This window comes from Manduca sexta, chromosome 14 (genome assembly GCF_014839805.1).
Source record: "Manduca sexta isolate Smith_Timp_Sample1 chromosome 14, JHU_Msex_v1.0, whole genome shotgun sequence".
Classification (NCBI taxonomy): domain Eukaryota; kingdom Metazoa; phylum Arthropoda; class Insecta; order Lepidoptera; family Sphingidae; genus Manduca; species Manduca sexta.
Window position 1 is genome coordinate 13,178,369 of NC_051128.1, and position 25,203 is coordinate 13,203,571.

General features: G+C 33.3%; 1 protein-coding gene and 1 non-coding gene across 2 annotated transcripts; one reads left to right on the forward strand and one right to left on the reverse strand.

The window, feature by feature from the left end:
- Positions 1-6,632: 6,632 nt before the first annotated feature.
- LOC115449953 (calmodulin-A) lies at positions 6,633-12,511 on the reverse strand. Its single transcript, XM_037438656.1, has 6 exons — positions 12,276-12,511; positions 11,302-11,335; positions 9,548-9,649; positions 7,666-7,801; positions 7,088-7,236; positions 6,633-6,686 (listed from the first exon to the last, which is right to left on the reverse strand). Exons 1-6 carry the CDS (start codon positions 12,366-12,368, stop codon positions 6,655-6,657), a joined length of 546 nt encoding a protein of 181 aa, XP_037294553.1. The 5' UTR covers positions 12,369-12,511; the 3' UTR covers positions 6,633-6,654.
- Positions 8,651-8,724, forward strand: Trnat-agu. The gene has a single exon. It is a non-coding gene; the product is annotated as a tRNA-Thr (tRNA).
- Positions 12,512-25,203: the final 12,692 nt, after the last annotated feature.

Consider the following 25,203-nt stretch of genomic DNA (forward strand, 5'->3'; position numbering starts at 1 on the left):
ATCTTTGATCAATTTGAACAGCCAAACAATGTTAATATACTTTGACTGCCCTTTTTCATTATTCCTCTTAATCTATCCAATGGTTGTCTCTAAGAGATTGCCTCAAGCGATAAGACCACCAATTGGACCGTTCTGCCCCCAGTTTTTAATCTTAAGCACAGTATTTTTGTTGCACAATAAAGCTATTAAATTAAATAATAAGTAAGTAATTTATAAGCATGTAAAAGAACTGTTCTGATTAGTCCATTTCCACGATAGATTAAAAAAGCGGTTAAATTCGTTTATAGAAAACGGCTATCAGTAGATTATAATTAAAACGGTCGTTAGTACATACGTTATTTGTTTGTATGGATAAATGTTATCCATTAAACTGAAGTTACAGTTCTAATTTATTCCTACCAACAGTTTATATTTGATCTAGTACAGTTGTATCCAAGTATATTCATAAAGCATTGAAATAATTTAAATAATTATCATCCGCTGCAATAACTTTTATTACTGAAAATATAAGGTTCATTACACACGAGCATTTCGAACGCTAAGTTTGGCTTTTTTTTTAAAGAACGCTGCATGTAATTGAAACCTTTTTTGATTTAAAATATTTAAAATTATATTTAACATTCTATATTGTAATGCTTTTATGCATTACGTAACTGGCCAAATTATAAAAATAATATATAGAAGATATGTTTATTTGCTAATTTAATAGAAAGACGCTATTTTATCAATAAAGTTCAGGTGGTGACAACGTTTGGAACTGATTGGCAAATTCAAATTGAAAAGCGATCGTTATTCCTGCTGTCCCAATACACCAACTATCTTCTAGTCAGTAGAACATTACGTCAAATGCATAAAAGTATTAACAAACGTATATTCAAAATTTTACAGAATTAAAATGATATGGAATAAATATTTTGTTCCAAGCTGATTACACATATAAATAAATTAACATTTCTCTAACCACTTACATAATGAACATCGAGCTTATACTAATCATAACATCCTGTAAATCTATTCGTAAATCGGTATTGAAGACCTATTAAGTTGGAATCCAAAAAATATTACATCCAAGTACATTATCGAGATATTTAGGCATATGTTTATGATATAAAAAAAGAGACCATGATAATTTGCGACTTGATAAAATACTAATGGTTTTAATTCGTAAATATTAAATAATTTGGTGTCATATTAACTTTGGTGAGGCTTCTCAATATGATGGCATGGACCACGCATGAATACAATGTGCTTTTTGAAAACCGTAAGAATTAGAGTGTATTTTAAAATATCAAAATATTTATACAACATATTATTTTCAAACTTTTCTTTAAATAGATCTGATTTAAATAATTTTTATACTGAATATTAAATAATGGTAAGTAGTTTTAAATTATTAAAATATATAAATAGAAAAAATATTCTCATTAAGAGAGCGCAGTCAAATGATATTTTTTTTTTGGAAATTCTTTGTATTCTTAATTTAAGCTCTCACTTAAATTTATTGCTAACATTAGGCGAAATGTTTTAAAATTGACTCGTTATTCTGTTCTGATGATTATTATGTTCATATACAATTTATGGTTTATTTAAATACGATAAAACATTGATTTATATCATTTGAAAAAATAACATTTAACATTAAAATATGTTTCTCATGAGTAAGAATAATGGTTACTAAAATGAATGCACATTTTAATCACAAAATATACAAATAACATTCGGATGATTTTTTTATAATAATAATATAGTTTAAGAACATTCAAAAACGATTTGTCTTTTTATTAATAAAAATATGTATTTGCAAACATTTTCCAACGCGATACGATTTAATTATTGCAAAGTTTGTTTTGGGCGTAAGCTTTGTAAAAAAATTTCCTTTGCTAAAGCAACAAATTAAATATTATTCAATGCCCTTTTGTCAATAATTATTATTAAAATATTACCACTTTTACTGGTATTCGGTGGGTATTTAGATTTAAATCGTATAATTCAAACCACTTCTGCTGTTACCTTCATTATTCAGTTGACTTAGATTATTATAATTATTGGGGAAAACAGTAATTATTTTCAGAATTATAATATTTTTCATGAGGTCTTAGATAGAAAAATCCATGAATTGTTTATCTTACTTCAAGGATTCTTGACAATTCAAGCGGTATTTGTTCAATACATATTGAATATAAACACCGAGTCAATTCACTATAAGAAAAAGCAACACACTTTATTAAATCTTAAATTACTAATCTTTCGCACAATTTACCTCACGGTATATTTTACTAACATAATTTAACGTCAATTCAATTAAATACATTTAAAATTCAAACTGTCGAGACATCGTCGCGTTTGATATTAGAGCGTGGGAAAAAACGCTACGCTCCCCCGCCTAGTGTGAACAGACCTTAATAAAATTTAAAATCACTTAGTAAAACGTATTTTACTATTTCGTAACAATATAAGTACCCTTTCGTGTGCCTATATAAATTGGTAAAATTCCATTTAACGACGTCTAAATAAAATCTTAATTCATTTTTTTTTATATATTTATCGACGACCGCGTATATCTTAAAAGTTCTTTTCTATACTTAATATTTTATCACAATCTAAACCTTACCTTACTTTAGCTGAACCATTAATGATAGTATGAGATAGTTTTCAACAGCAACGTTTTTATACGTCACTACATGAAAACATGGTGAAAAGTGGATAGACGATTTGATAAAGATCGCAGGAACACGCTGAATGCAGGCCGCTTTCGACAGGTCCGTCTGGAAATCTATGGGGGAGGCCTATGTTCAGCAGTGGACTTTATGTGGCTGATGATGATGACACGAATATAAGCTTATTCTGTAATCATGTAAGTTCATTTAAACTAATCCCATGGCCTTAAAGTGTACTAATTAATTAATTGGACTAAAGCCTGTTCCAGTCTCCAGACTTCTAGGATCAGGAATGAAAAACCATCATTAAAATAATTTATATAAACTCTAAAATACGTCAACCACTGATGCACTGGTCCTGATTGTGCTAGAAACTTTATAGAGAATGACTATAAAGTCATCAGTAACTTTCAGTAATACTGATAGCAGTATTACTGAAAGTTACTGAAACGTTCAGACACTGTCAGATGACCTTGTATCTATAAGTTTTGATATTCAGCCACGGAAGCAATGACATTAATTATTAGAGATACTAAATGTTACTGAAATGTTCACACACTGTCAGATAACCTTGTATTTGTAAATTTTGATATTCAGCCACGGAAGCAATGACATTAATTATAAGAGATACTGAAAGTTACTGAAATGTTCAGACACTGTCAGAACCTTGTATCTGTTTTGATATACGCAGTCGTCGATTTGACGTACAGCATAAACCCGCTCGTTTGGCTAACGTTCAGTCGACCTTCACAATTTGGAAGACTAACGAACAAGGGCGGATCCAGATGATTAACAAATGGATGGCAGATCCGAAGATTTTGAGTTTGATTGACCCAGACAACGATAATAAAAAGATATTTTCAAATTTAATTTCTAGACGTCTTATAATTCTGAAGTTCCTATCATAAACACAAATTAATATATAATATAGACTGTTATAGACCTGTTTCCAAATCCTTGATTAACTGACAAATTTCCCGTTCTTTTCCTACCAACTCAGTTTTGCTCATGTGTCGATCAAACACCTTCGGTTTCCTGTGCATCCTTGCCCCGTGGGTCCGCCCTTGCAACAGAAACCCTTTTCTACGTTACACTACGCTATAGTGTATACGTACGGGATGGCCAACCATCCATATTACATAAAAATCAAGACACAACCCACATGTTATACTATTTTTGTTACAATTATTAATTTACTATACCATCTACTAGTTATACGTCGCATGTGTTTCTGTGCCATTAAAAGTTATAATTATTGAAAGATTTATGACTAATTAATATACATGAAGGACATGTAGAGAGACTATTATAAATATACTCTTGAAATGTTCTTTGAAATAAATGATTGATGCAAAGATATTGGACAGTTAGTTATAGAACGGACATTAGTATGCTTCAAAAGTTATTACTAAATTGTAATAAGTCGTTGTGTTATTTGAAATGACCATGTGACGTCACAGCGTCTTTAGATATGAATACAAATACAACATATTTATAGAAATATAGCTAATATACGCATTAAATCACACAAGTCACGATATAGAACAAATATGAAGTCAAATATATAGGTGTTTTGCTATTTCATGATGGATTAAGTAATCATGGCATGAGCGCAAAAATTTTGTATGACAATTTTCCCAATGTCTGCTCTACATTATCTTAGACCTCTTTGGATTCATGTAATTTTTCTATATCTATATAAATTTGTTTATTTGTCATGCCTATGGCATAATGATGACGTGAGTTCCATTGGTCTAATAATGTTATTTTTCTTCAGTCATATTATAATGCTGCATGAATATTGAGATCAACAGTAATACTAGTGAAAAATCAAGTTTTCTAGCCTAGTTTAATAATACATTTTAATTAAGTTACATGTTTTTTATGAACACAAAAGGTCATGGTATGATAAATATGACATATTTTACACTGTCTTATGAAATTACTTCTATTTTATGTAGAAAACGACATTTTACACGTTACAATAAAGTTTAATTTTGAAGAACACTAAATGAAATAGCACAGAAACACACAAATACTTATTTGGGTATATATAAGACTTTTACATTTGCAACCGAGAATTAAAACGCCGCGTTTTGTTGCAAATGTAAAACGCCTTTACAACGATTAACACCATAGTTGGGAGAAGCGAAAGTGAATTTATAAAGGTTTCTGAAAACCCTGCACCCGGTTATTTTGGCAGTCCTCGTTTTCAATACTTAAAGTAAATCATTTTAAGACAGAGTTTTGCTAATTATGATACTTCTGAACATAAATAATATTAATAGACTACATAGGGAAATCACAGCATGGTTGCAACTGGATACTGATGCTCATAATCTTATACATTAATGTGTCTATCATTTTAATTTGTCAATCAGAATTATATTGATATTAAATATTTTTTCCACTTTAGAATCTTTGTAACTATGTTTATGTCTGGAGGTGGACGATACCAACAGCGACACAATTACCTCTTTACTTATGTAGTTTGCAACATACAATTTTACCCCATGTTATTGTAATATTTTAGTTCCAAATAAAAAAAATAGGTTCACAAATTCTAATTATTTTAGTGCGTATTAATCCGTCTGAGGGGCAAATCCGTTTTTTTGCAAATACGGGCGATCTAATTAAAAGACAGTTTTAAAGATGATATTTTTACTATGTATTTACTTTCACGGCTATCAAAGCTGTTTTCTGTTAAAATAGCCGCGATACGCTAACAAAGGCAATTTTTTTGCGTCAGATTACCATTTGAAAAATTTCACCCTTCGGCACTGAGGTACATGCCGTCTAACAGTGACATCTCATAGTAATTATAAAAAAGAAAATGTTAAATAATGGAAATTACCAAAATCTATTTATAAGGTAATAAATTAAATGATGAAAAACGGGGACCGCCTTCGTGAAATGTTTATGGAACATTTTACAATGAAAGCTTTGTTATACAAATTATTTAAATGAACCATCAAATTGATTTTGCACTCGAACTTTTTGATTAAAGTAGTTTATCACTTGATTAAAACTGTACTATCAGTACTATCAGGTGTTTTAATCTGAGTGACTAAGATTTTTGATATTTATTTAGACGAATGTTATTTCCATTGTGAAGAAAAACATTGACAACCTGAGAAGTTCTCTAAAGGAATTTTGAAGCACCACTAGAGCATCCGCTCTAGACCACGCTGGTCTAGTGCGGATTGGTAGTGTGAAGTCTACCAATCCGTACTAGACCAGCGTGGTGGACTAAGGCCTAATCCCTCTCAGTAGTAGAAGAGGCCCGTGCCCAGTAGTGGGGCAGTATAATATAATACATACTGATATTATTATCATTATTTATTATTTCCATAGATAATTTTAAAAGATTTATGAGCACGTATTACTCTTACGATTTACATCTCATTTGGTTAAGGCTGACATCTACTACGCCAATCGACAATAGTGGCAATCATTTTATGACAACGAACGGTGATGCTCGCGACTGTCAGGTAACACAGGTCCGTCTTTATCCCGCAACGAAATTATTGAAATAAAAAGATAGGGAGGAGTTGGAAAGATTAATATAGTTTTAAACATCGAAATTAACCAAAAATCGTATTCGATGATCTAAGATAAATCGTATGCTAAAAATATCGTTCCGATATCGTATTGGTCAAATTCGAGTGCAAACCAATGGATCATTAGTTAAAATGTTTACAAATGCTCTCTAATCTAAATCTATCAACACCGCATGTAAGGCTACTTCCAAAGCACATAAACCAAATTTCATACAAAAATCAGTTTTACCACTGTACAAAGGTACGTATACACTGGCACCAAGCGATCTAAAAATAACGGTCAATAGCAGTTTCGCCGTCAAACTGTTATTAATAACGTTATTTTGCGTAACACTTATTTGCAACTAGATAAGAGTTTCTTTCCCTCCGTACTTGAACAAATCCTTGTAAGGACACTGGCGTGGGGGAGGATCTCTTTTGGGTTTTTGCTCTGCATACTAGTTTTTCGACGTCAATATTGTCACAAACTCTGGAATAGAAATGAAATATGTTAAAACGTTACCACTAGACGACGTTATTTAGTGTAACTTGAAGAATTTGGCGAATTTAGATGTGGAGTGTTTTATAAACGAAAAAAAAATGGAAAGATATTATTAATTGAATTATTAAGTGTATAAAGAACAATAAAATACTATAATATACATATAATAAAATACTAACTTGGACTTATAAATTTTCCTAAAAGCATTCTCCTGATGACCAGTATTAGGTGAATTGGGAGTATTAATATTGACCTGAATCTTTTTTCGTGTTGTATTTCTTTTTTAGCCATAATTAATTCCTTAGACAGTTACTTATGGAAATTAACGTAACAAAAATCAAAATAAATTCGCCTTAATATTCATGCCCTTAAGTATCACAGAAACTCACCATCGTAGTTGACCATGCCGTCACCATCAAGGTCGGCCTCACGGATCATATCGTCCACCTCCTCTTCGCTCAGTCTCTCGCCCAGGTTTGTCATCACGTGGCGCAGCTCCACCGACGATATCAGTCCATCGTTGTTCTTGTCAAATACCCTGGAAATGGGATCAGTTTTGTGGGTAATTCAGGTTCTGGATGTGGACTTTCTTCTATCCATTATGGATCATACAAAAAAGCCTTTTTTTAATGCATGACAGAATATTAACTATTGCATATTATTTTATAACGAAGGCTAAAGTCTGAAACTCTGTTTTCAATATTCCGGGTTCACAAGGTCTTTAAAAAACCTCCTCAACTGAGGAAGTACCATGGTATCAACAAAAACTAATGACGTTTTTTGTTGCGTTCCCTATGGTTAGAGGTTTTGGAAGACCCAAAATCCTGTACTATGTTGACTGATCGTGTTGCTGAGGAAGCTTCTTGAGCCCCATCTTCTTCATAGCGAGAACACTTTTCAAAGTGGTGGCTTGGTAAAGATTTAAAAGACTAAAAAAAAAGAAAAAATAATAATTACAAAATCTCACCTGAACGCCTCTCTAAGCTCATCTTCTCCATCAGCCCCGCGCATCTTCTTGGACATCATTTGGAGAAACTCATTGAACTCTATGGTTCCATTTCCGTCTTGGTCAACCTCCTTTACCATGTCTCTGAGCTCGGTTTCTGGAATTCGAAATAATAATCATTAAGCTATGATATATTATAAATATTTGGATAAATTATCTAGTTTACTACAAAAAAATGATTGTCAAAGTACACCATAGTTATTTCTTTAAAATCTTCTGTGACAACTATGCAACCTTTGTGAGTAAAAGTTAGATTTCTATAAACACAACTAACAAAAAAAAAACAAATATCTAAAACCAAAAAGTGCGCATTCGAAATTCAAATACTGCATACAGCAACTAAATAACCGTTAGTGAAAATAGCGCTCGAGGAATAGTGGGCAACGTAACGCTACTAAAAATTCATGAAAGCCCATTCATCGTGGGCAAATTGAAATGTCTAGTGTGTCGCCTTATATGAAACGAAAACACGATATTCATATATTCATAACCTCCGCGGTTAAATCTTATGCATTATTCATAGCTAAGCATTTCAGGTAATTGGTTTGGGTGTACAAAATGCATGGACAGTGTAGAAATTCGAAAGAAGTTGGTTGTAAGGTGATGGAGGGACTTCTTCTTGTTTAATTGTCAAATTCATTAATGTTAACCATTCCTCAGTATTTTCTGGAATCTTTTCAAAATTCCCATCTTGACATGTTTGTGTTATTTGTCAAAATATACGGCGCTAGTAGCAGTAGTTGCTGTTACAAAAATAATATCTTTTTTTATGATGTAAGTAATTATTATTTTTGCTTTTCTCTATTTTCTATTTTACCGAAATAGTTTGCTATTTACTGTTCACATAAGATGCAACCTAGCACATTTAATCTTTATTAATGGTTAAAGTTACGCGTTTTAGTATTCAACTCGATAAGTTGTATGTAATTTCGCAAGAGGGAGCATCGGCGCCGTGGCTTAGTTGGTTAAAGCGCCTGTCTAGTAAACAGGAGATCGTGAGTTCGAATCTCGCCGGGGCCTAGTGGTTAATTTTTTTCAAAAATTTTAGAGTTTTAATTGCTGCTAATTTTTTCAAGTATTATTCGTATACCAATGTAATATGGTGTTGGTGTTTTTTTTTTTGTATTTTAAGCATAAGTCCTCCGCAATTATTCATAGGTTTTTTTAAATACTTTGATTTGTATTTGGTCTGTTTTTTTTATCGAAAAAGGAAGTAGTTGACCAATTTATGATAAAAAAAATAGCACTGCCTATAAATATTCACAATAATAATAAATAATTTAAATACGATGTACGCATGTAGATAGAAGTTGTACTAATTGTTTGTTCTTTTACACATTGTGACAATCATCGCATCTATTTTTAACGTCTTGATTGTTTTGATTTTTGGCACCGGCCGTCATGTTAGTCTAGAAAATACCAGAAATTATATTTAATCAAGCGCCATCTTGTAGCAGATTTGGGAAGTAATTTAGTATGAATTAAATTTGAGGGTAGGTTTGTAAAGTAGAATTAAACTTTACAATATACTTTAGATTCTTTTGTAATTTACATCATAATTTTTTTAGAAAACGCTGACTTAAGATAATTTATAGTAAAGCAAAATTAAATTTAGAGAACATACACAGATAGGTTAATTAGTGTTAGAAGTATGAAAATTATGTTCTAAAAAAAACAGTTTGAAAAAATTTAAGGGTCATAAAAATATCGTATTATTTGTTCATCCTGTTTTTGTTTCAAAGATATGGTAATATTCCTATATTTGTCCTGTTTTTATCCCATTCCTATGACGAGTTCGTAACGCAATACTTTTATATTTTTTTAGGTTATACTGCTTTCATACCTGACGGCCTCTGCCCCAGAGAGCGCATCACCACTCCCAGCTCAGCCATCGTGATGGTGCCATCTTCATCCTTATCGAACAGCATGAAGGCTTCTTTGAACTCTGAAATACATGAATTACACTTATTATAAATGTTATTCTTATAATTACACATGATTCTTGTTGAAATCTTACTTTTTATCTTCATAATATTATAGTTGAAACCTAACTTTTTATATTATGTAGATTATAAATGCGAAAGTTTGTGTTTGTTAGAAGTAGACGCAGAAACAGAACGCGAATATATACGAAAAGACATTGTACTGAAATATTTTTTTTATCTGATTTCCTTAATAGATGGTGCTGACGTCGTACTGTTTTAGGGTCTTTTGAACACCTAGTTCATAAATGGTAAACAATTCTTTGGAAAAAGTACAGATCTTGTGATGTTTTTAGAAAAAAAGTAAGAAATATCGTTAGTAAAAGCAATTACCTAAACAGAAACTATAATAATTTAGGCACTGGCAGCCCAGCTGGTAATATTATACTTTTTTATTTTATTACGAGATAAATTTAAAAATTTTCCCTCTACCTCTAAACAAACCGTATAATCTTTTATACTAAAATATGTTTTGTTATTTATTTATAAAACGTATATTTCTTTGTGGCATTGCCTGACATCCTTCAGGAAGTATGTTGCGGTTAAAACATCTGCAGTTTTAGAAATAGATCGCCTTGATACGTGTAAATAATATCTTCATTATTGCCTTTATTAGTAGTTAGAGGTTCATCGCTTGCAGAGTCGCACCGTTAACCTGTTATAGGACGTCACTTTTAACTGATGATCAATTGTTCTTAAGATCTTCCACCAACTAAATGCTCTTGAGTATTCGTTCCATGCACATACGGCGCATGAGTTCTGGGCGAGAAAATGTAATATAAGAATATTTTTTCAAAAAATCTATTTCTGGTCTTTTTTAAATTTTAAAGTACCAAAATATTCCTTATTGATTTGTCTATCTAATCGTGTTGGTTGCAAATTAAAATAAGGTTTATGAAGTGTACGGAATCAACTTTATTATCATTTTTATGAAAATAATAGCAATATCCACATTATAAAAAGTTTAAGCAAACAGAATAAAGGTAACATACGAATTAATTACCGCCGAGCACCGAAACACAAGTTTCTAAACGCACGCGAATCACTAAAACCCAACAGAGAAACATTGGAAATAAAAAATATATCTAAATTTGTTGGGCGCTCTTCAGCAGTCGCCGTCGCCTAAAAGTTCGCACTGCCCTCAGTGCGAACTTGCGACTGCTTAGTTTAATGTAGGTATGGACCAAGAGGGTCTCAAAGTCGGGAGCCCCGTATCACTGATACGGCGGTAGCTACGCCCCTGTTAATGAACTGCCACAACAAATGACTTGACTTAGAAGCGCATGATTGAGGTTTGATTTTTTAATTCAGTTAAAACTACGCAGCCTTTTCAGGAAGAACATTTTAACCTACTTTCCACACTTTGTACGAGATCGTTTTTTGTATCAATTCTAAAATGTTTATGTTATATTTGTAGTATGTAATCACAAAATAACCCTTTTTTAAATACTGAATGTGTACCATAAATATTTTAGGATTGTTAAAGAAAAAACTCGTTTAAGCAAAACCTTTTTTGAAAAGGCTCATATTGTTGATTTCATTGCTTATATTAAAAATATGAATAACATTTGTTTATATATAATATTCTTAAAGACAGAGATATAAAATAGTTTACCTGCAACTTGCTCTTCTGTGAGGCCATATTCTGACTGGAAAAAAATCACATAGTTAGACAATCTATATCATACTTACATACATTGTTTTATACACAATTATAACTTCAATAAATAGTTAGTCTATCAATATATTATGTTAGATTATAGCGTAAATACAGGCTGAACGGATTTCGATAAAGATTTCATCCATTATGTACAAAACTTCAACATTTTTATATTGCCATGGGAAAGTGAACACTGCATCTGGTGGTAAGTGTAGTAGGGTCCAGATGGTGTGTCGACTGACGAGAGATGATTATTCTAATCGACATTATAGTGCCGGCCTATTTGAAACCGGATATACACAGGCGGATCCGCGACATCTACGTGAGCCAGTATGGCGGGTTTTACACCTTGTGTACGGTGTTCCCAGATGGTCGGTCGACTGACTTGAGATGTTTATCCCAAACGATCTAAGTATGCCGGCCTGTTTGAAACCGGATATACACAGGCGGATACGTGACATTTACGTGAGCCATTACGACGGGTTTAACACCTTATGTGCGGTGGTAGTTATACGGGCGGGTACAAATATTCTACCACCAATAATGGGGCGTAAATAAGTAATGCAAACAAAGCTCGCTGACAACTGTCGGCATAACTAGTAAATTAAAAAGATAATGGTCCTTTAATAATCCAAACCTTTGCAAATTGTGTTAGAAAATCTCATTAATGTTTTCCAACTAGGAATCGAAGTCAAGACCTCTCAGCCCAATAAAGGCCTTAAATAATACGGTTTAGAGTATATTACTGTAAGCAGATGTTTAACATTATCCGCTTCTTCTGTGATAAAAAGCAATTTGATTTTCAATAATAAAATGAACCTATTTCATAAAGCGGAGCATTCGAAATACGAAAACTTATGTTGACTTTCAGACAACCTGATCGATCTAGTACTAAATCTAAGTAAACGTTTTAATATAAAGAAACGTACAGAAACTTGTCGTATGGCGAGATCGCTCGTGAGCCTCCTCAATCTTTTGTACTCCTTGTTGTAAATTTCATCTGTAGCCGTAGTTTCGGCCATTTTAAAACGTTCCTCCGCAAAAAGTTTCTATACCGGACACAATTTATATCCACTTTAAACTTTTAGCTATACAAACTTTTTCCGATACAGTAAACTCTGACATCAGTTCCTTCGCTTCACTTGTGCGTAGTATTTTAAAAAAAAACACATTTATTAGAAATTGAAATAAGTAATGGAACTGTTTATTTTTAATTAAACATGTGAGTTTAATTTTGTTTACATTTAGCAGTTTAAAAATGGAACACAGTTAGAAGATTATTTTTAGAGTTTCTCGAAAGACACGGAGTTTTTTATTTTATTAATATCGAATATTATCAAACTGGCCAGTGACACGCGCGACGCGACATTGTCAGCTTGGATTATTACTAGAAGTTCTATATTTAAATTTATTTTTGCGCGCTATAGCGACTCTACGGGAACTGTCCACAATGACCGAAGATTATAATGAATAAAATGCAAATCGTATATTCTTATCAAGTAAAATATTTCTTTATTACTTTTTACTGTCACAGTGGAAGCTTAAATGTCTAAGTAAACATTGATTCGTTTTTATGTCTAGTTTCGACATATGTATAACATAAAATATATAACACGCATAAATAACACGCCCATTGATGAGCACCAAGTCCTTACACAAAGTAAAATACTAAAACTTTACAAAGCACTGCATGAACTTCACTTGCCTGCCGAAGATATCGACCAAGTTGATAATTCTCATAATAACTAGTAACTACACTAGATATAATATTTTTTAATTAAAAAAAAAACGAAAATGTTCATTACTGTTCATATTAATTGATACTTGAGTTTGGTATTTCATTAGTGAAAACTGAAAGGATATTTGTTATAATATGGTAATCATTTATTTATTAGATCATTCAGATGTACCACGTAGCTATATTATGTACTGAAGTATCAGTTTACCAGTTATTAGTGAACACCGGCAATTAAGATTTTAATTGGTCTATTCAACATTAAGTGCTTTTTATTCTGCGGTCATTGTGGAACGCATAAATGTTTTCAGTCATCTTGGCACGTTGATGTTTATCTGGAACGCACTGATATTGGCGGGAAAATGATGCTATTCATCGGCCCATAGTTGACGAACAATAATAAACCCTAAGTGTGTGGTAAACACGCCCTAAATCCCGCGTAAATAAACCACTAACACGTGCCAAACAAAATATTTCCCGAATTATAACAATCTGTTTACACATTTTAGTGGCATATTAGAATAACTAGCGCCATCTGTGTACGTTGAAACACAACTAATGACGTAGTTCAATGATTGAAGTATAGATGGCGCTTTTTACTTTCAATATAACGTCGTTGCGCGTGCAATACCGCGGAAGAGCAGTTTGTAAATACCGCGTAACAACAAAAAGTCCAAAATTGAAATTTCGCGGCTACAGATCCTTACCGCCGATATGCTTATTCTACTTCTCACACAATTTGAATTAATCAATAAGACACCTCATATTTCAATCAAAACAATACCGCGGAACAGCACTTGTGTTTGAAGTTAGCGGCAAGTCCGCGGTTTTACGGAATGGGCGAACAAGTCTAAACACGATTAGGGCGTGCTCCCAAATAAATATACGCATCATGTCTTGTAGATTATACAACTAAAATAAACAATACTGGAAAATGATCCCAAGAATATAGTATTATTCACAGATGGCTGCACAGATCAAAATAGGAATAATATTCTGTCGAATGCGTTGTTGCGTTTGGCTATGATCAAAAACATAGTCATAACTCAAAAATACTTGCAAAAGGGCCACACGCAGATGGTAGTCGATTCGGTGCCCTCGGTGAATTGAAATTGAAAAATCGAGAAATATTTCTACCCTCGCAATACGCACCAATCACGAAAGAGGCTAGAAAAGTGCCGAGTCCTTACCAGGTTATTACTCCTGACCATGGATTTTCCAAAAACTTTGCTCATAAAGATCACCTCATTTATGAGTCAACTAGCGACCCGCCCCGGCTTCGCACGGGTGCAATGGTGATACTAAATACACTACAGAAAAACTGTGAACGTTGTATATAAAAACATAGCGGCCCGCTCTGGCTTCGCACGGGTATAACATAACAAAATAACAGTATTTCTCCACTATTTAATGCATGTTATTATACATATAAACCTTCCTCTTGAATCACTCTATCTATTAAAAAAAACCGCATCAAAATCCGTTGCGTAGTTTTAAAGATTTAAGCATACATAGGGACAGAGAAAGCGACTTTGTTTTATACTATGTAGTGATAGGACCGGGTCGTGGGGTGGGTGATCATGTCGTCATGGACGTAAGGGCCTTAAGGTAGTACAATCCAAAGGGGAGAATCAATTTTAAACTCCACTTTGCAGACAATTTTGTTCCTTGACCCAGGAGACCAAGAAACATATCACCTAACTCTTTCATTAACAGCGTGGGTTCACTGTATGACTCCAGAATACCAATATCTAAAACAAAGTATGATCACCTACAGCAGCTAGAGTGTCATTCCCAAAGACTGTCATAGTTTTTATGATAATTTACCTTATAAATAATGTTCCTAATAACGGAGATCTTAAATGTTGTAATTATTAATCGTTTCAATGGGAATTTAAGAGCTAATAAACGCTATTTTTTATTGTTGATATAATATAAATACTTCTATGTTTAAGACAATAAGAATATAAAAGTATCTGGTAATGATTGCCATATTTAAGTGTTAAAACTTTAAATTATATTATTATTTATATTGTATTTTTCCAAGAACCTAACAAAGTTTGAAATGCTGTGAGTTTTGGAAGATTAAAGAGTCTGTTCAGTTTATTATTCTTAATTAAGTACACGTAATTGTTTTATCATTATTAGAGAAATTCAAGGATTTTGTGATTTAACAAGTCTAAATTTGGTTAAAAATATATAAATTACGAAAATTATACAAAATAAAATTAAGTTGATATCTCGAGTAAGAGTTCTTGCTTTTTTTTCTAAAACGATGTTTTATTTTGTATGTTTTTTGTTCTACAATAATTTGTCATAAAAATTAAATTCAATAAGAATAATATTATAATGTTCTAGCTTTTGCTCGCGACTTCGCCCGCGTGAAGGAGTTTTCCGGGATAAAAGTCCCACTATATATTTTCCCGGGATAGTAGCATATAACCTTCCCGGGGTCTTATACTATCTCCATACCAAATTTTGCTTTCTTATACCACGTCTTATGTCACGTCCTGTTCCGGATAAAAAGTATCCTATGTCCGTCTCCTGGTTCTAAGCTACCTCTCCACCAATTTTCAGCCAAATTGGTTCATCTGTTCTTGAGTTATAAAGTGTGTAACTAACACCACTTTCTTTTATATATATATAGATTTCACTGCAAGCCCGCGTATCTACTAAAAATATAATATTTTTAATGTAATTTTTTGGTACAAAACCGCGTAAGTGACTTTACACGAAATCTAAACAAGTTCTTAGTAGATTTACGTTAAATATCTATAAAATAAGTAATAAAGAGGTTGCTGCAACGATGAGTCGTTATTATAATTACAAATTACCGAGTTATTAAGTTTTTTCTTCGTCCTGTAAAATTCTAAAAATGTAGATACGCGGTTTTTACAAACTGCTCTTCCGCGGTATTGCACGCGCAACGACGATAACGAACTGTGAAAATGTTGGTTAATTTTGATATCCAAAATTATTATAGTTAATTTAATTTATTAAGTCCATGCGAAAACAGCCAATATTTTTAATCAGTTAACGAAACACGCCTGTTTCATTAGAGCTACCCACTTACGTCCACATAAAATGTTGTCAAAGTGCTATAGAATGAGACATTAAACATCGGCCGTGAACACATTCCCTCGTCGTAAAACTATTCCTGTTCATTGCTTTACCATGTTGACATCGTAAATATGTGTGGTTTACCATTAAACCGACATACATTGACACCTCATATTATGGGATAAGATGGCGGAAATCGGGTTAATGTCACATGTTGATTATTTAGCGATAAAATCATTCTATCAAGGTCGTGCGACCTATTTGTACAAAAAAGATTATAAATATATAATATAATATGTAGTTGCACTGACATATTGGATTTGTAGTGTAGCAGCATTGACATTTGCGGTATCTACCTTACAAGAACAGTTCAGCCTACCCTTTAAATATTATTCTTCGTGCCTTCTTCAAAAATGCGGAAGGGTAGGATACAGTTGTTGTCTTGTTGGGAAAATATATAGTGAGTGTACTATGAGTCAAATGTCTTTCTCTACTAAAATATGTTTCAAATATGATAATAGCAAACTTGTAATATATATATATTCTTCATTGTTAAGCACGGGCCTCATCCAATACTGAAAGAGTTTGACCTTTACCACGCTGGCTTAGTGCATTGGCAGACTTCACATACCCTCGAAATTCATTATAAAGAACTATTAGGTATTTGGATTTTCGATGTTTCCTTCACCCTTAAACCAAAACCTTGCCATACAATTTTACTTATTGCAAAGAACTGAAACATGATTCCTCTATAGTCAGTTTTCAGAAGCTGGATAATCAACTACATACAAAAAACCTCTGATGCTCATTTTCTTAGAAGGCAACAGATTCTAATATTTCTCCCGTCATTAAAAGTAATAGAAAAATATAATAACGTAATTATAATAAAATATAACGGCCCACGTTTACTGGCGAGCCTGGCGTTCAGTTTGATGTCCCATTTCAATCTGTTATGCAATAAAGGTCCTTAATGTCCTGTCTCGTCATAATTTAAGGGGCGAAAAAGCGTGTGTTATGGACACAAAAAGCGGCGATAGCCTAGTGGGGAATGAAACGGACTGCCGAGACGAATGGGCTGGGTCACCATCCAAGGGCACGCACCTCTGACTTTTGTAAGGTTACGTGAGTATTCTTCATAAATTATCGTTTTACGGTGAAGGGACACATCGTAAGGAAACCTACATAGCTGAGAAGTTCAAAATCTGCGATATCGGAGGTTTTAGGGACATATCGTTCATTTAAGTTAGGCATAGGAGATTTTTGATAGTCTAAATCTTAACTAACATTTTTCTTTGAAATATAAATATGATATAAAATTTTGCACTAGCTTAATGCTGTAAATAAAATAATCTATGCTGTCTATTGCATAATTATGAAAAATAAACTTTGCCAGAGACCTATAGCCTAGTATACTACTTAATTTGTTTTATTGAGTTAAATACATATCCGTAATCATCTATATATATAAAAATCAATTGCTGTTCGTTAGTCTCGCTAAAACTCGAGAACGGCTGAACCGATTTGGCTAATTTTGGTTTTGAATTAATTGTGGAAGTCCAGGGATGGATTAAACGGTGACGAACATAAATAATAAATAACGGAAAATACTAAAAACGACAATATAAGTTTTCAATACAAAATGTTCCTACCTGTCAAACATTTCATGTCTTTTTCTCTTTTTAGAAATAAAGAACTGTAACATATATATAGGTGTATTCAGAAATAAGTCTGTTTCATAGTTGTAATATGAGGTCCGATTTCTTTGGTTTATTTTGTTCAAATACAAAACATTTCAGAAATATTTATAAAGTGTAAAAGTGTCAGTTGGTTCTCAAAAATAGAAAATATAAAAATAAATTTCAAGACTATAATTAAAATCTATCATCAATTGTTCAGTGCGCGAGAACTTTATTTAATGTTATTGTCGCAAAATGCCACGGAGAAGATGACTTAGATCGTCGAAGTTAATTAAATGTGCGACGAGCTACTTCACGTGCAAACCGTTCTCTCGAATAGCCAGAGACAGATAATGATAACGTACGTATTGTATGGCAAAATTGCGTTCCACAATGAATAATAATAATAAATGTATGTAGGTGATACCGGTTCACCGGGTCATCTAGTCAGTAATAAAGACAGATTTTTTTCCTGGATAAAATTTTATGTAGAAAGGTCTTTTGCCTTTATGAAGGCAATATAGACAATCATTTATTTCCTTACGCCAAAACTTAGTCAGTAAGAAGCCTTCAATTTACCGAACGATGTGTGCGCATATGTAATCACATCACGTTCTTCAAAAAGGCGGAAAGGTAAAGTAAATAGGTGGGGAAAAAAACTTTCACAAACGTCATACGATAATTCAATAGCCGTTTGCTTCCGGCTTGGAAGCGAGGGATAGAAGATAGAGTCGAACCGTGGTTAGACAAGGACGGATCATGGCTCCACAGGGAGCTGTTTGCGACCTATTGGTTTATCTACTTCAGCAGTTTTAGAAGCTGGAGTGTTACGAAGTCATACGTGTCTTGAAAATGTGGACGAACGTATTTAACAAATTGAGTGACATTTTACAGGACTAGCTTGATGGTGTAGTTGTACGATTTCCGCGATGAGGTCTTAAGTTCGATCTTCGGCTTGGGCAACTTTGGAATTTTTGCACAGTATCAGTTCGCAGGTTTAACCAAGCTTAAACTGTATGTTATTTCAGTCTTGATTACTGCAGCTAAATAATAGTAATGAATATTATATAATAATTGTTGAGATTAAGAACATGAGAGATAATTCAGAGACTTCTCCTGCTGCAGGTGACATGAAAAATCTAACCTCTATTTCGCATAAGATGCCTTAGCTGATTAAATATTTCAAGAAACTTACCAAATTGATGGTGACAATTAACTCATACTGCTGATGCTTGTGCCCCTTCTTCTTCTTCCCCTGGGGGGTTTTGACCGCCGCCGCCGCTGCCGCCTGTTTCGGAGGAGCTGTCTTCGCCGCGCCCTTTTGCGCTGACGGCTTCACAGGCGTCTTCGGACCGCCTTTTGTGGCAGCACCTAGAGGTGTTAATATCATTATGGGGAAAAATTGAGCCCTTAGAAAGACTAGTATTGTATTAATATTTCCAACTCCTCCCTATCTTTCTATTTGCTTAATGTCGTTGCGGGATAATGACAAACTAGTTATCCCTGAGACTTGCCGAGCTTCAATAATAATGAAATAAACATCCTAATAATGAAAGAACATTCAAAATACGAAGATTAGTTACTGAAACGGGCGCATAACAAACTCGTCAACTTAATCTAATTATGTGAATACAAAATTATTTACGATAGATATGAATAATTATTATCTAGTTATATTTCGGATTATTTTAGTATACAGATTCGAGAATTGTATTTTTAAGGCTGCACCCCGCGTGTCTATTTTTATTTGCGAATTATAGACATTTATTCTAGCTATCCTCATCCGAGCGGCGAGGAGAGGAGAGCGGAGGACCGAACAGCGTGGCGCGCTTTAGGGTCGGCCTATGTTCAGCAGTGGACAGCTGTAGGCTGATGATGATGATGATGATGATGATTCTAGCTATGGTTTGACTAGATTTCAAAAATTATACTTTCATAATATGTATGTTGGGAGTGGGTTTTATATAAACTGTGTTAAACATTACTTTGCTAATATCAAAAGTTTTTTTAAGACCATTGCATAGGCTCTTTTTTCGTAATAAATGACATACTAAAGAGATTAAATTTTACCTTTCTGACAGGGTGGAGTTGCTTTCTGTCCAGCCACATTCTTCTGGTTGACATGTCCGCCGCCATCTGCTGGTTTGTTTCGCGCCTGCAAACAAATTGCAATTTTAATCGACTGAAATAAGGTTTTCCTTTAAATGACTTTTCCGACGTTGTTATGACGCATGTTTAGTATGGGGGTAGGTACTTAAAGCCCTAGAAGCGTTGGCTATAAGGATCAAAATGATCAATAATGTTTGCCATTAAATAATATGATGTATTCGGTTTACAATAAGTACTATCGAAATATGGAAATAAATGTTTCCTGAAATACGAGATGAAAAATGTTTTTAAAGTAATAATCTACAGAGAGATTAAAGCAAATTTATAATGAGGATTACTTGAATTGATGTCGAAACTTCTAGTTAATAGGGTATTTATTTCTTGATCACAATAATTTAAAATAAAATATATTTACAAAAAGTATTCAATAGTAAAGCAAACATTGGGAAGGGTACAATTATGGCTGTCCGAATTCTTTCCACTTCGAAATCCATTGTAAACAGTATCATAGTCTTTGCTAAATATTTTTTTTTAAGAAGGATTAAACAAAACCTTGATAGAATATCAAGTTTTGAGTAAATACTACTCATTACATAACTGTAGTAACCGACCAAATACAAAACTCATTCTAATCTATGCTCCCAAATAAATGGTTATAACAAGTACTATCTACATTCGCTCTTCAATACTGACAAATAAAATTTACTTATAACTTGAGAAACAGGCTCTAAAACTTAAAAATGCTCTAATATTTGAAAGCAAAATGCAGTTTCTACTAAACTTCTAGAACTGGTAATCAGCATCGACGTCGAATGTCGCTCGGAAATTGTAAGCGACATAGTAATATGAGGCGCGTCATCCGCTGTCATAAGACGAATGAGTTTGTAGCAACAGCTGCGGTAGTTAATATGTTGCACGAATGATTTTGCAGCGTCGTAGATAGATTTTGAATAGTTACATTTCAAAAAATTGAAATTAAATCTAAATATTACGAAACGTCACGACGTTATAATAATAATAATATAATAATATCAGCCCTGTATTATATACTTGCCCACTGCTGAGCACGGGCCTCCTCTACTACTGAGAGGGATTAGGCCTTAGTCCACCACGCTGGCCTAGTGCGGATTGGCAGACTTCACACACCTTTGAAATTCCTATAGAGAACTTCTCAGATGTGCAGGTTTCCTCACGATGTTTTCCTTCACCGTTAAAACGAACAATAAATTCACAAAGAATACACACATGATTTTAGAAAAGTCAGAGGTGTGTGCCCTTGGGATTTAAACCTGCGGACATTCGTCTTGGCAGTCCGTTCCACACCCAACTAGGCTATCGCCGCTTACGTTATAATGTAACCCCTTTATTTATAGATGTTATTTATCTAAGGACGGAGTATTGCTGTGATAATACGTCTGTTTCTCAGCTTTATTTATCTGATGATTTGCTGTTTGTTCAGCTTTGTTTATCTGACAGCCAACTAGATTCAAGTTGTATCTCAATATTAGTCAATCACAACAGCCCTATGTGTAGACATATGTCGTCAGACCTGAGAAACAGACTTATCACTGGAATACTCAGTCCTTAGATAAATAACGTCTATGAATAAGGAGGTAAATCTTTATGATCTCGTGAGAGAAGTTTTTACGAGTATTAGTAGAAACTGTTATGTAAGTTTAGTAGAACTACTTTTGTTTTTAAATATTATATAATTTTTAAGTCTTAGGGCCTATATCACAGGGTATAAGTTAACTTTAAAATTGTATAAGACAAGTAATTTTGCAATTTCATTGATGGAATTTGAACAATTCGATTTTGATACAACGATGTTATAATATAATCATTCTAATGATATAAGAGTATTCTTAGACCATGAAAAACATTTTCCTTTGTTGATGACGTCAGAATTTTTGCATTCTAAATTAAGTCAAATTTCTTTACTGTCCCATATAAAAGTAGATTTCATATTTACGAATACCTAAATACGTATGTATATGAATACTTAAATAATTAATCCTTTCATATTAAAAAGTCCTACGTGGCGTCAGTTTGTCATTCTGAATGCAGTAAATTCCAAAATACAGATTTCGATTAAATTTAGGACCGTGGGAAGGACTTAGAATACTTTTAATACCCTGGGAGAATATATAACAGGCTGTTTATCCCGGAAAAACTTTCACACGTACAAAATAATTTAAAAAAATCATGTATGATGCCATAAATTGTGATAATCATGACAATAATCTATAATGAAGTAACTTCTTTCAATCACTCATATTATTCAAACAATTTTAAGATAAATCCTTAAATATCACAGCGGAAGCCGCTGTCATTTCAATAGCTTCATTATTTAAACACTTATAACAATTTCATGAATTTATAGATCCATTTGTTTCGAGTTACAAATGATGTTCTTTGATGTTTGGAGTAATGGCACATATGTCAGGAACTGCTATAACATTGAGTTAATGGTGTGAAACATCATTAAATTAATGTGAATTGTTGATTTGTTTAATGTTAATATCAAAATTCAGGGTCACGCTTTGATTGGAGTTTCTTTCTGCCTTTCTTCTTCGGGTAGTCATCACTTAGGTAGCTAGTGAAAGGCTGGTAGGTTAGCTAGATTAGGGCTCATGTCCTCGCCGGTGAGGATCGCGACGCGTTACCCTTCTATTTCCCCCTACTTGCCAGCCCGAGCTGGTTACTTCGGTTTGTACCTTGTCTTTAGTATAAATTTTATCCCTAATTTAAAATGTCCATAGTTATATAAGTAATTTTAATAGTTGTTTAGAAATAATAATTATTCTTATTCTTTGTTTTGACGTATCATAAGTGCAACTTTGTTCGCCTACGTGATAAATAAAGTATTCTATTTTATTGGATAAGCAATATTGCAAAATTAGTTTTAATATTATTATTTCTTCCCTTCTCTTTTCAAATATTGGTATAAATTACAAGTATAATTACTGAAAACAGTCATAATTAAGCTATTAATAACGAAATAAACAGCGGCGATAATCTAGTTGGTTGTGGAACGGACTGCTGAGACAAATATCCGCAGGTTCAAATACCTAGGGCACGCACCTCTGACTTTTCTAAAATTAAGAGTGTATTCTTTGTGAATTATAGCTTGCTTTAACGGCCAAGGAAAACATACCTTAGAATGTCTCTATAGGAATTTTGAAGGTATGTGAAATCTACCAAATAGCACTAGGCCAGTGTGATGGACTAAGACCTAATCCTTTTTAGTAGTAGACAATGCCCGTGTCCACCACTAGAACAGTATGTATAGGGCTGATATTATTTATAATAACGAAATAAATGCTATAATAAAAAACCTTGTTACCAAAATTAAAAACATTGATGAAACAATTGCAATCTATCGACACATGTCAAAACATAAAATCTTCAGAGATTACAGTAACGACGCGCGCCGGCCATTTAAAAACTATAAAAACAGAAGCTCCGCCGGTTTAATTTGTGGTGTCGTAAAATTTCACGTCCATGTAATTGTTTGTATAAGCGTGACAGCCGACAAGCCTACTGGAAACCGGCTATAATATTCGACGAAAATTATACTCCGACGCAATAACTTTGTCGTGGAGCTATTTTTTGTCTGGTTTAAAGTCAGTTTCGTAGTAGCTGGTGTACTGCTTGTTGGCAATGCAATGGGGTTTAGTTATTAGGTATGTTAGGGTTTTTTTAAAGGTACTATTCTACTGGTGCTCGATGTTGGAGTTACTGGCAAAATTTTTAGCACAGCGTATCAACCAAAACCCTGTAGAGATGTCTTTATCAATTACAATATGCATATAACTGTTATATAACATTTTTGATAATTTCCAAAACAGCATTATCATTTTTTACAAGTACTCTAGCATTGCAAAGGGACATCCAACCCGAGAACTTGGACAATCGCTTTTTTACCATTGAATTCGATCAATATTTTTATAACCACCATAACGAGCCAAGCTTTATGCACGATTGGTGAAGTCACGACTCTCCAGACAATAGTAACAAAACTTTTAATTACAAAGTACTACATTACTCTGCACCTTGACTACATGTTAAGTATAATAATTAAAAGTACTCCTCACTAATAACACTGTACTTTTAAAAGGTCGTATGCAAACGAACTTCAAACAGTTCAACCCCAAAGGTCAACTGAGACGATCTAAATGTGCTAAAACTTTGTAAACTCGGTCTATCCTGGTTCAACAGAGGATCTGTGGACGACTCCTTGCATAAATTAAGCGGATTTCACGAGATCCTCTCCCTTATCAGTTTTACAGTAATTTGAATACAATATTGATTGAGATAGCCGATGTAAATGGTGAAGCTTATGTCGCTAATATAAGTGTTTTATTTGAAACTTACTAACTAGTTTCCAACTAGGTTCAAATCCCAAGGGCACACACCTCTGACTTTTCTAAAATCATGTGTGTATTCTTTGTGAATTATCGTTCGGTTTAACGGTGAAGGAAAACATCGTGAGGGAAACCTGCACATCTGAGAAGTTGTCTATAGGAATTTCGAGGGTGTGTGAAGTCTACCAATCCGCACTAGGCCAGCGTGGTGGACTAAGGCCTAATCCCTCTCAGTAGTAGAGGAGGCCCGTGCCCAGCAGTGGGACAGTAAATAATACAGGGCTGATATTATTATATTATTATATAACTAGTTTCCTTATGCACTATGAAAGGAAATGCAACAATTGGAATTGCCTATAAACGTAATAATTAGGAAAAAGTAACAGTAACTTTGACTGTAACAGATAATGAACGAAGGCCGTGAATTATGACTTATGAATATTCAAATGTTAACTATGACTTTTTATGTTATAAATGGTGGCTAGAACTTTATACTTTCATTTTCAATGTGCATCGAATAAGTGGTGAGAACGCAACATCGCGTGTAGCACGAGAAGGTAAAATATATAAAAAAACAAATGAGAAATCACAAATTAAGTCAGTCTTAACACCTGGTCACCAGGGTGATGTTTTAATAGCAGATGCTCGGCAGCAGTAAAAACTAAACCATTTTCTGCAACACGCTTGAAAGTTGTTACACGAAACCCATACTTCGGAGCAGGATGAACGCAAATGGTACAAGAACTAAAAACTACCATGAACTAATAAATTGACATTTGAAAAAAAAAATGGAATAAAAAGAGCAAGGAATAATTAATATACAATCTACATCTAGCAATAATACTAAAGATAGTATACTTTTTGATAACTAAACATCTTGATAAAGTTTGTTACATTTGCACAAAAAATC